The sequence below is a fragment of the Canis aureus genome, chromosome 5 (genome assembly GCF_053574225.1).
Source record: "Canis aureus isolate CA01 chromosome 5, VMU_Caureus_v.1.0, whole genome shotgun sequence".
Taxonomy (NCBI): domain Eukaryota; kingdom Metazoa; phylum Chordata; class Mammalia; order Carnivora; family Canidae; genus Canis; species Canis aureus.
Window position 1 is genome coordinate 43,397,919 of NC_135615.1, and position 21,827 is coordinate 43,419,745.

A 21,827-nucleotide genomic window follows, 5' to 3' on the forward strand; every position below is an offset into this window, starting at 1 on the left:
CCTAAAAATCTAAGAAATTCATTTATGTTCCATGTAAGCATTTTTTATAATTTACTCCTACAAGTTTTGTAAAGCTGCCTTTATATTCTCATATGTGCATAGTCTGCCAACTTTATAATCATCACATTTGCCATCTGTGCAATTACACTATTAAAAGCCACTTTAAAACATTAATTGCAAGGGTGAATTATATACCTTGAACATAAATGAAACTATGAACAAGCAATTTTATAATGCCAATGCTGTAAATTAGCTGCAAAAAAAAAACTGTTTCATAGAGTCTGGTTTCTAGACCAATATTCAGCTATGGCCCCTAGTCAATAATTCGTCACGTTTTACATTTAAGTTTTATTAGAGGCTAATGGTTTTATGAGCCAGTGCTTGAAATTATGGATCCTTGTTATTTTACAGCAAGCTGTAAAAGATTTTTTTTAAAATGGTAATCTCTAAATAATTGCTTTTAAATTATCTTGGGTTACATTGTGACTCAAACTGTTGCCAGATCATATAAAGTTCTAATTCCGTATCCCCCTTATTTGGAATGCACATATAACATGTCTTTGTTCTCTGTTGAGGTAGTACCTTTTGGTGAAATCTCTGGGAACTGACACATTACTAAAGAATATCTATTTGCTATAATTGTCTTTATCTCAAGTAGGAAAGATGATGGTCAGAATGGAAACCTTAATATTTTTCTTTCCTTAAGCGAAAGAAATAAAGGACTTTTTTTTTTTTATGAGAAACTATACACATACAGATTTCAAATATGTACAGAAATAAATAGCTCAATTTGCGAACCAGATATAATACTTGTGGGACACCCTAACTTGTTACAACTGACTTCTAGAAAAATGCCCTGAATAGTGGAATTAAGAATGAGCACTTTACCTTCTCCTGGTATAAGAGCCATCCGTAAGTTTGCAAATCTCGATTTACTGAGGATGGATGTACTTGTGCTTTGCCTTGGGCTGTCTCCACAATGCAAGCCAACTTTTCTGTAACATCAACTGACTTTGTATAGATTATCTTCCCCACGTTGTCATATAGTCCAGCGGCCAGAACAGCTTTAAGAAGGGCAATTTCTTGGAAGGAAAGGGTCTGTGAGGCTCTGTTTTCTTCCCAGTCATTAGATGTTGTGGATGATGAAAATCCTGCTGCCTTAACCAACTTCATTAACTCCTGCTTTACATCCTGGATTGGTTTATGTCAAGAAGAGACAAGATCATTACTGATTAAAATAGAAACATGACAAATAACCCTCTAAATATTATACTGCTGTTTCCTATCAAAATTGATAGGATGCCAAATTATTATTTAGTTAACTACAGCTCAAATAAAACAAGGGAGGAAAACAAGATCCTGGTAAATCAAGGACTGAAGAGTTACCTATTTCCATATCCCAAGACTTTAGATGTCATAAAACATCTCAAAAATGTGAGAGGAATAAAAGTGTGCCTGAACATATCATATCTGCACTTAATCTAGTTATTTCAGTAGTAGGTCTTATCTCCACTCAATGAAGACAGTCATACAGAGGGCTAACACTGAGGAAGAACTGGAGAGGAATCTTGACGCTGGACTGCAAATACTTTGTCCACTTTGTTCACCTCTGGGAATCTCACCTACACCTTCATTTAATCTAAAATAGTTGCCTATGGGACGCCTGGTTGGCCCAGCGGTTTAGCGCCACCTTCGGCCCAGGGCGTGATCCTGGATTGAGTCCCACATTGGGGTCTCTGCATGGAGCCTGCTTCTCCCTCTGCCTGTGTCTCTGCCTCTCTCTCTGTCGCTCATGAATAAATAAAAATATTTTTAAATTATTTTTTAATATTTTAAAAAATATTTTATTTATTTATTAGAGACAGAGAGAGAGGCAGAGATACAAGCAGAGGGAGAAGCAGGCTCCATGCAGGGAGCCCGACGTGGGACTTGATCCCGGGTCTCCAGGATCCCGCCCTGGACCAAAGGTGGCGCTAAACCGCTGAGCCACCGGGGCCACCCTAAATAAAAATCTTAAAAAAAAAAAAAAAAAAAATTGCCTAAAATCTTTAACTACCTTTAGGAACTAGGTACCAATCGGCTTAAGCCCTATAAGATTTCACCCCTATAGGGTGAGCATTTTTCAAAGTAAACAGGATGCAAGCAATTAAATGGGACATTTACATTTAGGATTTCCTTTAGGTTTCTGGTTTGGGGCTTAAGAGACTTTGATTCCAGGTGAGAAAAGGCCAAAGAGCCACAACACCACAGGGTAGGTGAAGAGATAGAAAACACTGCAGTCCAGGGGAGGTGAAGAAAAGGATCACAGAAAGAAGGAGGCAACTTGGCAGTTGGAAGGAAGTGGAGTGGAGACAAAGGAGTGTTGATTTAGCTCTGTACATCTTGAATCCCAGTGAGTTAGTCCAGAGGTAGCTGTTTATTCAATTTATCCCTTTATCTACTTGTAGAAGGACAATATTGGAGATGTCCCTGCTCTTTTCTCAGCCTTTATTTTCTTTTTCTTTTTTTTTTTTTAAAGATTTTATTTATTTATTCATGAGAATACACAGAGAGGAGATAGAGAGAGGCAGAGACACAGGTAGAGGGAGAAGCAGGCTCCATGCAGGGAGCCTGACGAGGGACTTGATCCCGGGTCTCTAGGATCATGTCCTGGGCTGAAGGCGGCGCTAAACCGCTGAGCCACCCGGGCTGCATCTCAGCCTTTATTTTCAATCACACACACACAAAAATGGTTTAAGTTATATGGGAATAAAATAACCTTTTAAAATATGGGCACGGAATAGAGGAATTATGTGAGATACATTATTTTCTGAATACTTTTATAGCATATCTGTAGTAAAAACTGTTGCCTTTAGATGGTGTACTACACACCATTTCCTATGCACAGTGAACATTAATTATTTGCAGAGGAGTTCTGCTTTTTGCTATCACTTGTCTTTATATTTTAACTATATTTGTACTTTCTCTCCTCCAAGAAATAATTCTGGTCCTCAAAAATAGTCAAAATCTAAGTGATGGGGCAGCCCAGGTGGCTCAGTGGTTTAGTGCCGCCTTCAGCTCAGGGTGTGATCCTGGAGACCCGGGATTGAGTCTCAGATCAGGCTCCCTGCATGGAGCCTGCTTCTCCCTCTGCCTGTGTCTCTGCCTCTCTCTCTCTTTCATGAATAAATAAAATCTTAAAAAAAATCTGAGTGATGGGCACAGCTATTAGATTTTCTGTCCCAAAAGTCAGATTTATAAATCTGGTCACCATCAGCCACAGTACAGTATGATGCCTTGGATGCCTTTCCAGAACTATCATCCTACCTAAGTAGCTACCAACTAAGTAGGTGGCCTAATATTTAGGAAAATAAAAAATAATTTCACTAAAAGGAATCAAGGCTCTAAGGAAAAATGACTAGATTCCAAGCCTTGGAAGCATCTTATGATTATTATCTAAAACTGTTAAATGTTATTTTAAATCACTGTGTAATACAAGAAAATTATCTATTGGGAGAAACAACCAAACAAAAAATTACAAATTTTATTTATTTATTCATAGACACAGAGAGAGAGAGGCAGAGACACAGGCAGAGGGAGAAGCAGGTTCCATGCAGGGAGCCTGATGTGGGACTCGATCCTGGGTCTCCAAGATCACCCCCTGGGACTGAAGGTGGCGCTAAACAACTGAGCCACCCAGGCTGCCCCAAATTTTTTAATTCAGTAAATTAAATCTGTACTATGTGTCAAGCACTATCCTAGGCATTTCTTTTTCTAAAAAACCAAACAAACCCTATGAGTCAACCTTATGACTCTGAATTAGGAAACTGTTTTAAACTTACCTCTAGGGTTAACAGTGATGTTCTATTCAGAAAGTTCCTCCGGCAATATGCTATTTCAGACCGATAGCCTCCTTCTTGCCGTGCTTTCTTCCATCTAGGAAAATAAAACGACCAAAGTTCAACATGTTTTCAAACTCTCTCTCTCAGAGGTACTAACTAAAGTAAGCTTTAATTAGTTACTCAAGAGGGGGATCTTAAAAAAAAAAGAGGGGGAATCTTAATTGTTGTAGGAGCTACTAATTGAATTTAAGAATATGCACTGCGATACTGAGATTTTTCTTTTGTGTAGAATAGCAAATTATTAACTCCAAATATGAGATAATATAGGTACAATACAAAGTACATGATTTTTGAATTTTAGAAAGGATTATAAAAGTACCAATCTTTGAAGTAATTATACCTTGACAGATAAAGTAATTAGAATGTAAATCTTACATATATCTTTTTAATGAAAGTCAAAACCATTTTAAAAATAAATAACCTCAGGTCATTGACTTATTGACAACACCCAGATTATTTCTTTACCCTAGGTATGCGTTGTAGATCGTCAGGTGATCTGAATCAGCCATAGCCAAAGCTGATTTTGCAAGATCTGCCTCATCTTTCCGACCAATCGGTGTAGTAAAAGGAGACTTCTCGGTCATCACTGCAGCTAGTGTTGCCTATCCATAAATAACCAAAACATTTATCATTAAAGAGGTATACATGGAAGGATGGTTTGTATAAGAAAGCACATCATAAAACCATCCCACTTTCAAGTTGAATATTTGTTCTTTTCCAATACCTTTATTGTGTTCTGCAATAGCTAACATTTTAGTTACTTTGGGCTTCATTTTGTGTAATTTTAACAATATATCACTTTTAGACCATACTTATTTACTTTTTAAATTATGTTTCATTTTTATTATTATTTAAAAAGATTTTATTTATTTATTCATGAGAGACAGAGAGGCAGAGGGAGAAGCAGGCTCCCCACAAGGAGCCCAATGTGGGACTCAATCCTGGACACCGGGATCATGCCCTGAGATGAAGGCAGCTGTTCAACCGCTGAGCCATTCAGGCATCCCTTAATTTTATTTAAATTCAATTAATTAACATATAATGTATTATTGGTTTCAGAGGTGGAAGTCAGTGATTTATCAGTCTTATATAATACCCAGTGCTTATTACATCACATGCCCTCCTTAATGTTCATTACCCAGATACTTCCTCCTCCTACACCCATCCCCTCCAGTGACCCTCAGTTTGTTTCCTATGATTAAGAGTCTCTTATGGTTTGTCCCCCTCTGATTTCATTTTATTTTTTCTTCTCTTATGATCCTGTTTTGTTTCTTAAATTCTATACATGAGTGAGATCATATAATTGTTTCTCTAACTTATTTCGCTTAGCATAATATCCTCTAGTTCCATCCACGTCACTGCAAATGGCAAGATTTCATTTTTTTGATGGCTGAGTAGTATTCCATTGTGTATAGATCACATCTTCTTTATCCATTTTTTAAAAAAATTTATTTATTTATTCATTCATTCATGACAGAGTGAGAGAGAGAGGCAGACACAGAGGCAGAGAGAGAAGCAGGCTCCATGTAGGGAGCCCGAGGTGGAACTTGATCCCAGGTCTCCAGGATCATACCCTGGGCTGAAGGTGGCGCTAAACCACTGATCCACCTGGGCTGCCCCTCTTTATTCATTCATCTGTCCATAGACATCTGGGCTCTTCCCAGATTTGTATTTTCCTGATGCTGAGTAATGTTGAGCATTTTTTCATGTGTCTGTTGGCCATCTGTATGTCTTCTTTGGAGAAATGTCTCTTCATGTCTTCTGCCCATTTCTTGATTGGATTATTTGTTTGGGTGTGGAGTTTGATAAGTTCTTTTTTTTTTTTTTTTTAAAGTTCTTTATAGATTTTGGATACTAGCCCTTTATGTCATTTGCAAATATCTTCTCCCATTCTGTTGGCTGTCCTTTGACTTTGTCAACTTGTTTCCTTTGCTGTGCAAAAGGTTTTATCCTGATGAAGTCCTAATAGTTCCTGTTTTCCTTGTTTCCCTTGCCTTTGGAGATGTGTCTAGCAAGAAGTTGCTGCAGCCAAGGTCACAGAGGTTGCTCCCTATGTTCTCCTCTATGATTTTGATGGATTCCTGTATCACATTCATCACATTTCATTCATTTTGAGTCTATTTTTGTGTATGGTGTGAGGAAATGGTCCAGTTTCATTCTTCTCCATGTGTCTGTCCCAATTTTCCCAACACCATTTGTTGAAGACACCATCTTTTTTCCACTGGATATTCTTTCCTGCTTTGTTGAAGATGAGTTGACCACAGAGTTGAGGGTCCATTTCTGGGTTCTCTATTCTGTTCCATTGATCTTTGTGTCTGTTTTTGTGCTAGTACCATACTGTCTTGATGATTACAGCTTTGTAACAGAGCTTGAAGTCTAGAATTGTGATGCTATCAGTTCTAGTTTTTTCAATATTCCTTTGGCTATTTGTGGTCTTTTCTGGTTCCATACAAATTTTAGGATTATTTGTTCCAACTTTGTGATGTAAGTTGATGGTATTTTGATAGGGATTGCATTGAATGTATAGATCCCTCTAGGTAGCATAGATATTTTAACATATTTGTTCTTCCAATCCACCAGCATGGAATGTTTTCCTATGTCTTTGTGTCTTCCTCAATTTCTTTCATAAGTGTTCTGTAGTTTTCTGAGTACAGATCTTTTGCCTCTTTGGATAGGTTTATTCCTAGGTTATGGTTTTGGGTGCAACTGTAAATGGGACTGACTCCTTAGTTTCTCTTTCTTCTGTCTTAGTGTATAGAAATGCTGATTGTATTGTGTATAGAAAAGTGTATAGATAGTGTATAGAAAAGACTGATTTCTGTGCATTGATTTTATATCCTGCCATGCTGCTAAACTCCTGTATGAGTTCTAACAATTTTGAGGTAGAGTCTTTGGGTTTTCCATATAGAGTATCAGGTCATATGCAGAGTAAGAGGTTGACTTCTTGCCAATTTGGATGCTTTTTTATTTCTTTTGTGTGATTGCTGAGGCAAGGACTTCTAGTACTACATTGAACAGCAGTGGTGGTAGTGGACATCTCTGCCATGTTCCTGACGTTAGGGGAAAAGTTCTGTTTTCCCCATTGAGAATGATAATCACCGTGGGCTCTTTGTAGATGGCTTTTATGATTCTAAGGCATGTTCCCTCTATCCCTACACCACGAAGAGTTTTAATCAAGAAAAGATGCTGTACTTCTTAAAAAAAAAAAAAAAAGAGATGCCTGGGTGGCTCAGCGTTTGAGCGTCTGCCCTTGGCTCAGGGCGTGATCTGAGGGTCCTGGGATCAAGTCTCGCATCGGGCTCTCTGCATGGAACCTGCTTCTCCCTCTTCCTATGTCTCTGCCTTTGTCTCTCTCATGAATAAACAAATTCTTAAAAAAAAAAAAAGATGCTGTACTTTGTCAAATCCTTTTTCTGCATTTATTGAGAGGATCATATGGCTCTTGTCCTTTCTTTTATTAACGTAGTGTACCACATTGACTGATTTGTAGATGCTGAACCACCCTTGCAGCCCAGGAATAAATCCCACTTGGTCGTGGTGAATGATCCTCTTAATGTACTTGTTGGATCCTAACTGGCTAGTATTTTGGTGAGGATTTTGGCATCCATGTCTGTCCGGAATATTGGTCTATAATTCTCCTTTTTGGTGGGGTCTTTGTCTGGTTTGGGGATCAAGGTGATACTGGCGATACTGGCTTCATAGAATGAGTTTGGAAGTTTTCCTTCCACTTTTAGTTTTTGAAGTAGCTTCAGAATAGGTATTAATTCTTTAAATGTTTGGTGGAATTCCCCTGGAAAGCCATCTGGCCCTGAACTCTTGTTGGGAGGTTTTTGAGGACTGCTTCAATATCCTTCCTGGTTTGGGGTCTGTTCAGATTTTCTATTTCTTTGTTTCAATTTTGGTAGTTTATATGTCTCTAGGAATGCATCCATTTCTTCCAGGTTGCCTAACTTGTTGGCATATAGTTGCTTATAGTATGTTTTTATAATTGTATTTCTTCGGTGTTGGTTGTGATCTTTCCTCTTATTTGAGCCCTTTCTCTTTTTTTTTTTGGTAAGTCTGGCCAAGGGGTTTATCAATCTTTGAGGAGGTCACATCAGAATCAAAGACAAAAACCTGAGTTTGTGTATAGGGATTTATAGTTTGTCACACAGTTAGAAGCAATCCCAGAACCACAGCTCATCTATCTTGACTTTTAACCTACTCAATTTCCATTGCCTGAAATGCTCTTTAAATAATTTAAAAATAATTTGGAGTGCCTCATGACCCATTTGTGGTTGTTGAAGTTTTTCAGATCAATTATCAGGACAGAGGTTATTTTTTGGACTCAACACAATTTTAGTGAGTATTCCTAATACTAGAGCAACAGACTAGAGTATGTTACACTCTCTTCATTCTATTTTTAAACAGCCTGATTTGTAGTCCCAGAAAAGGCCACAGACTGGTAATACTGGAAAGTTAAAATGATGCAGGTATATGAGCCCCAAGATTCAGAAAGAGGCACAAAATTAGTTAACTCTGAATAATTTGATAAAATAGAAATGCTAGTAATTGCTGGCTCAGAGAGAGAGACAATGTAGAAAAAGAGAAGAAAGAGTTTGATTCTTCATAGAAAAGTCTGTGGAGCTCAAAGCTTTCTAAGAATCATCTACTATAAAGGGGTGCCTGGGTGGCCAGTCGATTGAGCATTGGACACTTGATTTTAGCTCAGGGTCATAGGAACCCCGGTCAGGCTCTGTGCTGGAAGTGATGCCTGCTTAAGATTTTCTCTTTCTGTCCACATCCCCCTCCAGCTTGCTTGATCTCTCAAGGGGGAAAAAAAAAATCTATGTATTCAATTAAATATTTCAAGTGGGATTTTTGATAGTAAAAGTCTAGACAAGCCAAACCCATTTACAAAATAGTACCTATGGTAGTATACTTAAGGAAATGAATAAATATTACCTTGTATATAACTATAAAAAGTTAAAAATTATTTCCAAACTTAGTAATTTCTCAGCCCAAATGATAGTTAAAGTGAAGAAGAGCAACATTCATCTTACCACTGGGTCAAGGCAGCCAAATATGGCACCAAATATGAGCATCTTGCCAATCTTGACATTCACAGGCAAAGCTGCAAGGTGTTGGCCCAGTGGTGTCAGTGTAGGCTCATTTAATTCACATGCTCCAATTTTTCGGAGTAAATTCATTGCATTGCTGATTACTTGAAGCTGAGGAGGATCTAAGGCTTTGGAGAGGAAATCTTCAGGAGAACCAAGATTGCATTTCTGCACATTAAAAAAAGAGTGATAAATCAGTATGTTATTAGAAAGAATTGATCAAAGAGATGGTCAAATTGGAACTAAATTCTAAGCAAAGAGACATAAGTATCTGAGTAAGGCTATCTTATTTTTTCTTATAACTGGGAGCGTGTGAGAGACTGTGTATGTGTGTTAAGGATTGGCGTGAGGACGAGATCTTCTAGTCCATATTTTTAGTTTCTTCATTCCTGATTTTTGCAAAGTCAAAATCTAAGAACTGAAGGATATTATAGATCTTTCAGACTAGGAAGCCCTTGGTCTAGGTCAGGGTTTCTCAATCTCAGCATTGTTCTTTTGGGCCAGATAATTCTTTAAGGGACTGTGCTGTGCCATATAGAATGTTTAGGGGTAGTCCCTGGCCTCTACCTATAAATGCCCATGTAGCATGGCCTCCTCCTCCCCCCAGTTCTGGCAACCAAAATATCTGAAGACATGGCCAAGTGACCCCTAGTGAGCAACATTATTCCCAGTTGAGACCTACTGTTAGTCTATTAAGGGTGAGTGCCTGTGGTAGAATTTAAGCACAGTGTGTTACTTATAAAAAGATGGGGGAGGGAGTATTTACTCAAGAGTAAATAAAATCATTGAAAATGTAGAAAACACAGGGTAAGAGAAGTTTAAGTCTTCTGTTTTTTTTTTCTTTTTTAGAAAGGAGTAAAGAATGAGAAAATAGCATTTGAGTCCCTGTGGGATTACCATAATATGAAGACATAATTCCTCCAAAGGCACACGCAAGATTTCTGGGACAGAATAGTCCATAAAGCCTTCAAATCTGAAAAATAATATTAAACACTTCACCTATTATCAGAAATGCCACACTATGACGACTGATGTATCTTTTATTTCCAATGCAGTGTCATACCTTTCTCTTGTGTACATCCGGAAGCAGAAGCCATCTCGGACCCTCCCAGCTCTTCCCTGGCGCTGCAGAGCACTTGCTTTACTGACAAACGTCTCAACCAAAGAACTCATCTGACTGCTTTCATGGTACCTGAAGAAAGTTTTAGGAGAGAATGTTCAAAGGACTTAAATAAAAATCTGAAAAAAGCTGGAAATAGGTGATTGTTAAAATTACATTGAAGACAGGCTAAAAAAAATCTATCATAATTGTGGACCACTATTTTTCAAGTCATGTTTTGTATTTAAGTAATTTAGCACTTCACAAATTAAATCTCATACTATCAAAGTAAAAGCTTTAGATACCTCTACAAGGGAAAAACCTATTTAACTTAATTTACCCTTTCCCAAATTAATCTGACCATGGAAGGTGTTTTAATGAAATGCCTATCAATTATGCAACAAGATTTCTTTGAAAGAGTTTAATGCCTCTTAGTAGTCATATGCATTGCCAATATTGCTAAAGTTTCCCAATACAGGGAGAGACTACCAAGGTGGTCCTGTCTGTTTTTGCAATACAAACATTAAAATACAAACATTACTATTTATAAAATAGTAATCTTTTTATTAAGATTCAGGTAAGATTACCTATAAAGTGCCAATTACTATACCAGATACTTTCAATTATGAAAAATACTCATTTTCTCCATTTACATGAGGGGATTGATGATTATACTTACTGGTCTTATTATCACTTGCTCAACATTATAGATCAGAGATTTAAATCCAATTTTTATTCCAAAACCCATATACTTTGTTATAATCTCATAAATAATGTTTTTATAAATATATTTTACAAATTTACAAAAAATTATGTTCTGAAAACTTTTTCAGAGCAGTTTTCTACAAGTGAGTGGTACACTGGCATTACTTATGGGAAAACTCATGACAGGAAACTTGACATTTACTCATGGTTATTCTGAAGTTTCTTAACAGTTTCTCTGAGACTTTTTATTTTGAATAGAATTAGAACTTTTGGGATTTTCCCCCTATGATTCTATGATTTCTCCTAAGAATACAAGAACCTCAAACCCTTTTCAAACTTACTTATTTTCTTTTGTTCTTCCGGTATCAATTACAAATACAACATCTGGAATAGTGATACCTGTCTCTGCGATATTTGTTGCTAAAACAATCTGAAAATAAACAAAAGCCAAAAGATTTAGCTAACAACTTTCAACAGCGTCCCATCATTTAAACTTTAGTTTGAGCTGATGAATTTTAAAAAGTGAATTTCAAAATTATTTACAAAAATTCACCATCTATTTGCTATTACTGGGTAATTTTAACTTGTTATAGTTTTCATCACCTTAGCCTGCCAGTTATAGATTTTTACTTTTTTTTTTTTATAGATTTTATTTATCCATGAGAGACACACAGAGAGAGAGAGAGGGAGAGGCAGAGACACAGGTGGAGGGAGAAGCAGGCTCCATGCAGGGAGCCCAACATGGGACTCGATCCCGGGTCTCCAGGATCAGGCTCTGGGCCAAAGGTGGCACTAAAACTCTGAGCCACCCGGGCTGCCCCAGATTTTTATTCTAACAAAAATACTGTTCTCCTAATTCTAGTCAGTCATCTTAAAAATGAACTAAGAAGCCTGGGTCAGAGAACAGAGACAGCTCAGCACAACCATTCACAATTACTGGGAAAACAATAGTACATCAGTAAGATAGAAGTGCATTGGTGCCCTGGCTCTGCTACTTACTAGCTTTGTGACCTCAGCCAAGTCATTTTACTTCAGGTGACTTCAGATACTTCTATTGTAACTTAGGAGGTAGAAATAGATGATTTCTTAGATCCATTTCTAGTTCTAAAATTCTTAATGGTGGTGGCTGAATACTACAGTCTTTTCATTTTCTGTTGAGTCCTTGGAAGTAAAATATTTAGGAAATTCTCCATTAAATGTTCACTTGTGTATTGCTCCATCTCAACTCTGTATTTCAGTAGTGAATACTTGTTTTATTCATTTGACCAAGGAAATAATAATCCGGGTTCTAAGACTTAGATGGGACCTAGTGTTCTTTCTACCTCAGTATTCCTTTTTTTTTTTTTTTTTTAAAGAGGTAGAACTCTTTTCTTTAAACTACATCTTAGGGGAAGCCCAAATGTTACAAATCAGAGCAGTGTGAGAACCCAGGCTCTACACTGTGCTCTTTTATCCCCTTCAAAACTCCTGAACTCTTCTTGAGAAACTCTCTGCCAAGCATCTCTTCACTCAGAATCTTGAACAGAGGAGACCATGAAAATACTGAGACTGTTTAATCAGGGATGAATAGCCTAGAGAACAACAAAGAATCCTCACAGAATTTACATAGCTCTTGAGCTCCAACATCTTCATGAAAAGGATGGGAAAAGTAGTGATTCTTCTTTTCACAAGCAAAATGCATGCCACATTTTTAAACTGTCATTCCCCTAAAAGCCTTGTATCTTTTTTTTTAAAGATTTTATTTATTCATGAGACAGAGAGAGAGAGGCAGAGACACAGGCAGAAGGAGAAGCAGGCTCCATGCAGGGAGCCTGACGTGGGACTCGATCCCGGGTCTCCAGGATCATGCCCTGGGCTGAAGGCAGTGCTAAACCGCTGAGCCACCTGGGCTACCCAAGCCTTATATCTTTAATAATGCATAATATAAATAATCAAATACTTAAATTTCACTATTAGTTTCGTTTCTGATTATGTTAATCTACAGAGCATCTGGAGTCTGCCATGCACTCTAAGGCACTTAATAACATTTTAATAACTGTCTTTGATGTTAAAGAGTTGTAACTTTTTTTTTTTTTTAAGATTTTCTTTATTTATTCGTGAGAGACACAGAGAGAGAGGCAGAGACACAGGCAGAGGGAGAAGCAGGCTCTATGCAGGGAGCCCGATGCGGGACTCGATCCCGGGTCTCCAGGACCACGCCCTGGGCCGAGGGCAGGCGCTCAACTGCTGTGCCACATAGGCATCCCTAAAGAGTCGTAATATTTTCACAAAATATTCTCAGATCACACATAAATTTGCTGCACTGAATTTTACCTTCCTGACTCCAGGAGGAGGAAGTGTGAATGCTGCAGCTTGATCTTGAGTTGAAAGAATAGAATGCAGAGCTATCACTTTATATCTGAAAGTTAAAATCATAGTTCTTAGCAAGAGTTTCTCTTTAGAAGACACTGCAAAGAATAACAAAATTTATTTGCAAATAGCAATTAAAAATTTTTTTATTATGAAAAATTTTAAACACAAAAGCTCTGAAAACGATACAATGAAACCACATATACTCATCAAATAAAAAATACTTAAGACGAATTTATATGGAATATAGGGTTTAAAGAATTTTTAAAAATCTGCTTGGATATGATAACCGTGACAGCAGTAATGAACTGTATCAGGACAAATATACTAAACAGCCACTTCCATATGTCTGGATGATAAAATGCAACCTGTAAGGGTTTGGCGCTGTCCACTGGGTTGGGGAGGGGAGTCACCATCTTATTCTCAACCACAGGATTCCCTCTGCTTACTCATATTAAGAACACAGAACAAAAGCAGAATACCTAAAATTTTTAGTACATTAAGTGCTAGAATAGAAATGTAAATAATTTACTTCACTTTGGATAAAGGTAAAAAACTGAAAATTCTGATCAAGAGTTTTAATAAATAAAACATTTTTTGATTTTAAAACTACTTAGAATATAATGAAGATTTGTAGTTACCGTTCAGAAAAAAATCTTCTGTCAGTTGACAAGAGATCATATAACTGCTGAATATGTGCAAGTCCTGGTAAAAAGATCAACACTGCTCCTTCAATATTTCTGAACTGGGGACTTCTGTCTGGAATTTTTAAAGAGAAAACAAAATTCAACATAAGAAAAGTAAGGGATAGCATGTAACACGCTAATAAAACATCATCACTTAGCAGAAGTTTCATCAAAACAAATGGAGTCAAATTAGAAAAAGATATATACCTAAATATATAAGAAGTTCCAAAATGAGATCAAGGTTGATTTTATGAGGATTCATGTAGAGAATAGCATGCTGGGTGCGGTTGCTATACTTTTGGTAAAATGGATTTAAATCAGCACTTGATCCAGTATTAACTGGTATATATTCCTATAAGAAATACAATCAGAAAAAAGTGAAGAGAAATATTAAGTATTTTTATAAAACAAGGAAAAAAGGAGGTATTTGCAGTCCTTTAAAACTATTTCATTTCACTCAACCTTCTTAAGTATAGCAAAACTTTTAATCTTGTCATGCATATACTAAAGTAAAGAAGAGCTAAGAAGGGCACCCAGGTGGCTCAGTGGTTGAGCATCTGCCTTTGGCTCATAGGGTGATCCCAGAGTCCTGCCTCAAGTCCTCCCCATGAAGAGCCTGCTTCTGCCTCTGCCTAGGTCTCTGCCTCTCTGTTTCTCATGAATAAATAAATATTAAAACAAAAATAAAAACAGAACACTGTACACATCATTCTGTGGCAACTAAGGAGCAGGCCAGGAGAGGTCATAGGTTACTATGGAGGGGGACAGAGGGCACGGGGTGGGGGAGGGGAGAGGAGAATTTTATGTAGGTTCCATGCCTAGCACGGAGCCTGACTTCAGGCTCGATCTCATGACCTTGAGATCATGACCTGAGCCAAAACCAAGAGTCAGACACTGAACCAACTGAGCCACCCAGGTGTCCCCATAATAACTAACTAACTTACTTACTTTATTCATTCATTCATTCATTCATTCATGAGACAAAAAGAGAAATGCAGAGACCTAGGCAGAGGGAGAAGCAGGCTCCATGCAGAGAGCCCAATGTGGGACTCGATGCCAGGACCACGGGATCATGACTTGAGCCAAAGGCAGATGCTCAACCACTGAGCCACCTAGGTGTCCCCTCATAGTAACTTTAATAAGCAGTTTATATCTGCCTCATTCCTATTAGATTCTCCTTTGGTTGCTGAATTTCAATTATCTCTTTTGAAATACCTTTATATTCTGAAGTCCTTTAGTTTCTATTTGCTATCTCTGGAATATTAGGGAAAGATTTTAGTTTTTGCTTTCTGGATTTATCTCCTTAATGAGAAGATAAAGTAACTTCGTGTTTCCATCATATTGGATATAAGCACAAAATCTCATTGATACAATAAAAATACTAGATATAGTACCACTAGCTAAGATGGAGGATAATTTAGCTTTTATGACAGTTCTAAAAATAAACATGTCATTGAAACTAATTCTCTAGGAAGAAGTGTGCTTGCTCTAGACAGCCTCACTATATAGTCAAGGCTGGCTCATACCAGGACAGAAGTTGCTGAGAAAACAAATGGCAAACAACAATCTAGATTTTGGGCCTCCCCAACTCAATACCTGAGGTGTTGAGATTAAAATAAAATAATAACAAATTTACTCCTAAATAATTAATCATTGCTATAAAACAATAAAAGTTGCCTCTTATTTACATGGCCCTTGATTATTTATGTCTTTTTTTTTTTTTAAAGATTTATTTATTTATTCATGAGAGATACAGGTAGAAAGGCAGAGACATAGGCAGAGGGAGAAGCAGCCTCCTCATAGGGAGCCCGATATGGGACTCGATCCTGGGATCACGATCTGAGCCAAAGGCAGACGCTCAACCACTGAGCCACCCAGGCATCCCTATTTATGTCTATCTATATGGCCAAAATAGTGTAAGAAGATAAGAATATCATAAACCAAAGATTAAAGAAATGACCTTTAAAATTTGCTCAAAATTCTATCTCTTTTCTACCAAAATATACACAAATCCACTGTGCCAGCCATATGATTTCAAACCTCTCAAAGGTTTGCCCTGGGTATCACTATCAGATGTCTTTGAAATTGTTTTCTTTTTACCTGATGCTTTTTTATTCCCCCTGCTTTGCTTGTAACATTAATGGTAATTTCTTCCTCTTCCTCCAGAAATTTCTGACAGTATTCTGAATCCTTCTCCAGTACAAAGCCCGTTTCTTCTACTATATCTTCAAGATGGAAAACCTACATAGATTAAGGCATATAAATGGTGAACTCAAATTCATTTCAGTAAACACTATTTTAAAGAGAATAAGGGGATCTTACCTTTTGAATGTTACCAAATGTTAATTTATAATATTATGAGGAAATTCTTCTTTCTACATTATTTGCGAATAGAAAACTTAGCTGGTAAGAAATGAATTTGTCCCTAGAAGTCTCAGGACAAATTACATCATAGTATGTATTTTTTATTTGTGAAAACTAATTAAGAAAGCAGTCTTTATAAGCTGAACCCAAAGGACAAATATTATGAAAAGAGGCAGAAAAGCAGCTTCAATAACAAGCCTAAATTTGAGAGGTTGGGCGCAAAAGGAGTTCCTTATTGCCAGGCAGCCACCCTCAACCTGGAAATAATGGTTTTGATATGGAAATGTTTTATGTTCTGTACTTCTTGGGTACATCTTTCAGCAGACTCCTTCCTTCCAGGCCATCCACCCTCAATCCAGGCAGCACCAGCCATCTGATTCCCAAGCCATCTCCAAGTCCTCTCCTGACTTGCAGTACTGCAGGACTAGGTATGGCTACTAGGCCTATCTTCTGGGGGAAATTCCCTGGTAGGAATGTAGCTTGTATTGATATACTCATTATAAAGAAAACTTACCTCAACAGGATAGCTTCTTCCTGAAATTCTGAGAATAGGGCAGTGTGTGAAATACGTAGAAAACTTTTCACTGTCTACAGTGGCACTCATTAGAATCAAGTGTAGATCAGAGCGTTTCTGTAAAATTTCCTTCAAGATAATTAGTAAGAAGTCTGACTGGACACTTCTTTCATGAACCTAGTATAAATGGAACAAAAAAATTAATTACATATAAGGTCTATTAAGAGGCCAAAATAATCACTCAAATAAAATTGGTTGGTAAGATTACGTTATCTCCTAAATTTCCCTTAGAAGCAAAGCCAGGGGCAGCCCGGGGGGCTCAGGGGTTTAGCGCCACCTTCAGCCCAGGGCGTGATCCTGGAGACCCAGGACTGAGTCCCACATCAGGCTCCCTGCATGGAGCCTGCTTCTCCCTCGGCCTGTGTCTCTCCCTCTCTGTCTCTCTGTCACTCATGAATAAACAAATAAAATATTAAAAAAAAAAAAAGAAAGAAGCAAAGCCAGGGTGACTCCTAAAGTTCTGCCACTAATCTCAAACTGTACTAACATCATTATCACAGGACAGATGCACTATATAGAAAAAGGGGGGTTGGTTAATAGGGATCTAGCAGGGTCTCAATGAATTGTCTAAGAAAAATGGTTTTTAATGCCCTTCTGGCACACACATTTAGGGAAGAACTGATGTGGTATATAGAACTCCCTATCTTCTGAATGTAACTATCTTCCAACTTTGTATATCCTGACTTATTTCTACCACATTTTTATTCTGTAGGATTTAGGGCAGCATACAAATATTAAGTATATCAAGATAACAAACTAAAACAGGTTTTATCATTCATTTGTTTGTAAGGGAGGCAGTAGTGGGTAAGTGTTCAGGTTCTGGAACCAACTGCTTGGGTTCAACTCTTCCTGGCCACTTACAGTATGAATTTAAGAATGTTAAAAAAAAAAAAAAAAAAAAAAGAATGTTAAATATTTCTGGGTCTATTTCTTATTCTATAAAACAAGAATACCAAATATAAACTTTGCAGAGTGATTTTAACAGTCCAATGACAATGCAAAGCCCTTAGAACAGAGCCCAACAAATAGTAAGTACTTAGTATTGTGCTAGATGCTGGGGCTGTAAAAATGACCAAGACAGTTCTCTCCATTTCAGTTTATAATCCGTATACTGTACAGTATGGTTTTAAATTTACATATGAAGGGTAGTTAATTCAGGAGGTCAGGAAATATACTAGGAGAAATTGCCATCAATGCTAAGAACAGAAGGCTGAGTTTGAAAAAAAGGATGGAGGAGGAACAGGAGGCAAAAGGGCGAGGAAGTGGTCATGTATAAAATCATGTAAAGGGGTGCCTGGGTGGCTCAGTGGTTGAACATCTGCCTTTGGCTCAGGTCGTGATCCCGGGGTCCTGGGATCAAGTTCTGCATTGGGCTCCCTATAGGGAGACTGCTTGTCCCTCTGCCTATGTCTCTGCTTCTGTGTGTCTCTCATGAATAAATAAAATCTTTTTTTTTTAAATAAATAAAATCTTAAAAAATCATGGTAAAGAGAGGAATCACAATACATTTCAGGGACTGGAAAAACAAACATAATACCTTCAGCATGGGACAGGGCAAGAGATAAAGCAGGTGAAGTACTCGGTAAATTGCTGTGTAAAACCCCATGACTTTGCCCTAATGAGCTGGGGCAGTGACAAAAACATTTTAGGGGCACCTGGCTGCCTCAGTCAGAGGAGCATGCAACTTTTGATCTCAAGAGTTTTGAGTTCAAGCCCATATTGGGCATAAAGACTAGAGATTACTTAAAATATTTATTTATTTATTTTTTTAAAAGATTTTATTTATTCATGAGAGACACAGAGAGACAGAGAGAGAGGCAGAGACACAGGCAGAGGGAGAAGCAGGCTCCATTTAGGGAGCCTGACGTGGGACTCGATCCCGGGTCTCCAGGATCACGCCCTGGGCTGCAGGCGGCACTAAACCGCTGCGCCACTGGGGCTGCCCTACTTAAGATCTTTAAAATAAACTTTTAAAGCAGGGGAATTATGTGGTCTGAGATTTTTTGTAAAAAAGATAAGTGGCAGGGTGCCTGGGTGGTCAGTTAGTTAAGTGTCTTTCGGCTCAGGTCGTGATCTTAGGGTCCTGAGATCAGCTCAGAATGGGGGTCTGTGCTCAGTCAGGAGTCTGCTTCTGCCTCTTCCTCTGCCCCTCTCCACTGCTTGTGTACTCTAATAATAAAATCTTTTAAAAAAAGAGAATGGACTATAATGTGGAGAATGCAATGGAGAACAAAACAGAAAGGAAGTTTAATTAGAGGTTTTTGAATACTTAAAAAATAGCCTCTATAAGGGCAATACTAGTTGAATATGGAGAAATATGAATGAATTTAAGAAAAGGAGAATCGACAGGACTAGGTGACTGGATTTATGGGATGTGGGAGAAAGACGGACGAATCCTAGGTATTCTTACTTGGGTGGTTTGACCAGGATCAGTAAATCAGACTGCTAATATTAAACTATGAAGGAATACCTTCCTGAAGTTGGTCTGGCTTTTAAATTAAAGTTTACCCTAAGGCAAGAATATATAATGGGGAAAAGACAGTCTTTTCAATAATAATGTTGGGAACTGGACTAGTTTCTACATCATACACAGAATAAACTCAAAATGGATTAAAGTTCTAAATGTGAGATGATAAAACTCCTAAAAGAAACATAGGCAGTAATCTCATGGACACTGGCCTTAGCAATATTTTTATGGATGATGTCTCTTCAGGTAAGGGAAATAAAAGCAAAAATAAACTACTGGAACTATAACAAAATAAAAAGCTTTCGCACAGTGAAAAAAGCCATCAATAAAACAAAAAGTTGACCTAGTGAATGGGAGAAAATATCTGCAAATCATATATCCAGTAAAGGGTTAATATCCAAAATATATAAAGAACTTACAGTATTCCACACCAAAAAACCAAAATTTAAAAATGGAGGATGTGAATAGACCTTTTTTCAAATAAGACATACAAATGGCCAACAGACACATGAAAAGATGCTCAACATCACTAATCATCAAGGAAATACAAATCAAAATCACAACAAGCTATCACCTCACACCTGTCAGAATGGCTAGAATTAAAAACATAAGAGTTAAAAATCTTAAAAAAAAAAAAAAAAAGGAAAAAAAAAAAGGAAAAAGTTAAATACATTATGGGACATCCAAATTATGTACTATATAGCTATTAAAATTGTGTTTTTGTAGATGAATGATGTGAAAAAAATTTTTTTTTTTAAAGATTTTATTTATTCATGAGAGACACAGAGAGAGAAGCAGAGACACAGAGGGAAAAGCAGGCTCCCTGCTGGGAGCCCAATGTGGGACTTGATCCCAAGACCCAGGATCATGTCCTGAGCTGAAGGCAGATGCGCAACCACTGAGCCACCCAGGTGTCCTAAATGATGTGAATAAAATTTAAAACATACATACAAAATACATATGCATAAAATATGCAAATTAAATGTTAACATTGATCTTTTTTCGAGGTTATGAGATTAAAAATTTTCACTTTCATTTTTGTAACTTTCTATGTTTGTACTATTTTCTAACCAAATGGGGAAAATTATCCAATAATCTATATGTATTCTATTAATTAAAAATCAGTGAGTGAACTTTTACTACTACCTTCTGAACTTGGTGAATTAACAGACTCAAAAAACTTTATATCAGGAAAAAATATTTAAATATTTCTTGAAGAAGGGAAATGCTATATATCTTATTTCTTCTTGATAAAAATAATTTTTTTTAAAGATCTTATTTATTCATGAGACACACACAGAGAGAGAGGCAGAGACATAGGCAGAGGGAGAAGCAGGCTCCTCGCAGAGAGCCTGATGTGGGACTCGATCCCAGGATCATGCCCTGAGCCAAAGGCAGAGATGCTCAACCGCTGAGCCACCTTGACAAACTTATGTACAAAGCTAATCAGTTTACATATGCTAGGCTACTGTGCCATTTAAAATAATTCCCATGGGAAACTTTTCTATTTAAATTTTCAATTTGTGCATTCAAATTTGATTCAGGGAGGGATAAATCCAGAGAGAAAGTGAAGAGTTCTCTCTTTTTTTTAAGAATCAAAATCCTTTAACAACTAAATGTAGTTGAGAATCAGTGTACTGGTTAGACCACAGACTGTAGCCAGATGGCCTCGGTTTGAACTCCCAGTTTCAGAACTAACTGGCTTTGTGAACTTATACAAGGTATTATAACATCTCTGTGCCTCAGTTTGACAACTGTCAAACAGAGGTAAGAATATATACTTCACTGGAGTGCATGAAGGATTAAATAAATTTATATATATAAAACCAGAATAGCATCTAGCATATTGTAAATGTCATATATATATATGTATTTTTTTTTTAAGACTTTATTCATGAGAGACAGAGAGAGAAAGAGAGAGAGGCAGAGACACAGGCAGAGAGAAGCAGGCTCCATGCAGGGAGCCCGATGTGGCACTCGATCCCATCATACCCTGGGCCCAAGGCAGGCACTAAACCACTAAGCCACCCAGGGATCCCTGTCATATGGTATTAAATCAGTTAACATGAGACACATTTGCTAGAGGAAATTAAATAATTATATGTTAAGCGTCTGGTATTTAAGATGAAGAAAATGTTAGCTAGTATTAGAAATAGCATCTTTTTATGTTTTTAATTATTTTATTTACTATTTATTTGACAGAGAGCAATTGAGCGTGTGCACAAGCAGGCAGAGCAGCATGCAGAGGGAGAGAGAGAAGCGAGTCCCTGCTGAACAAAGAACCTGCCACAGGGCTTGATCCCAGGACACTGCATGACCTGAGCTAAAGGCAGATGCTTAACTGACTGAGCCACCCAGATGCCCTGAAATTGCATCTTTTTAATATGAAATTGTTTTGAATTTATCTCAACTTTAGAATATACTCACCTCATCCACAATAACATGAGATACATTAGTTAGGAGACCATCTTCTTGAAGTTTCCTTAGCAAAACCCCTGTTGTACAATACAGTAACCTTGTAGATTCACTAGCTCGAGATTCCATCCGGATCTGATATCCACACAAAGAATTCTAAGGGAGAACACAAGGTTAAGATTAGATTC

General features: G+C 37.4%; 2 protein-coding genes across 19 annotated transcripts in view; one reads left to right on the forward strand and one right to left on the reverse strand.

Moving 5' to 3' along the window:
• The window catches only part of LOC144314089 (uncharacterized), a 41,213-nt gene extending 30,782 nt beyond the window's left edge, over positions 1-10,431 (forward strand). For 4 of the 16 annotated variants that reach the window (XR_013379747.1, XR_013379749.1, XR_013379748.1 and 1 more), the window contains exons 4-5: positions 4,352-4,520; positions 10,036-10,402. Coding sequence is in view for 1 of the 16 variants with exons in the window: in XM_077897822.1 (XP_077753948.1) it covers positions 9,830-9,846 (17 nt within the window). In the remaining 15 variants the exon portion in view is untranslated. The other 12 variants (XR_013379742.1, XR_013379745.1, XR_013379744.1 and 9 more) reach the window with 10 other exon arrangements.
• The window catches only part of DHX29 (DExH-box helicase 29), a 48,132-nt gene that overhangs the window by 2,448 nt on the left and 23,857 nt on the right, over positions 1-21,827 (reverse strand). For all 3 annotated transcript variants that reach the window (XR_013379737.1, XM_077897812.1, XM_077897811.1), the window contains exons 12-24: positions 21,652-21,795; positions 16,698-16,874; positions 15,920-16,060; positions 14,027-14,171; positions 13,775-13,892; positions 13,098-13,182; positions 11,126-11,214; positions 10,044-10,172; positions 9,878-9,953; positions 8,924-9,148; positions 4,347-4,483; positions 3,822-3,915; positions 889-1,191 (exon numbers count right to left, since the gene is read on the reverse strand). Coding sequence is in view for 2 of the 3 variants with exons in the window: in XM_077897812.1 (XP_077753938.1) it covers positions 889-1,191; positions 3,822-3,915; positions 4,347-4,483; positions 8,924-9,148; positions 9,878-9,953; positions 10,044-10,172; positions 11,126-11,214; positions 13,098-13,182; positions 13,775-13,892; positions 14,027-14,171; positions 15,920-16,060; positions 16,698-16,874; positions 21,652-21,795 (1,863 nt within the window). In the remaining variant the exon portion in view is untranslated. The remainder of the gene's footprint in view (positions 1-888; positions 1,192-3,821; positions 3,916-4,346; positions 4,484-8,923; positions 9,149-9,877; positions 9,954-10,043; positions 10,173-11,125; positions 11,215-13,097; positions 13,183-13,774; positions 13,893-14,026; positions 14,172-15,919; positions 16,061-16,697; positions 16,875-21,651; positions 21,796-21,827) is intronic.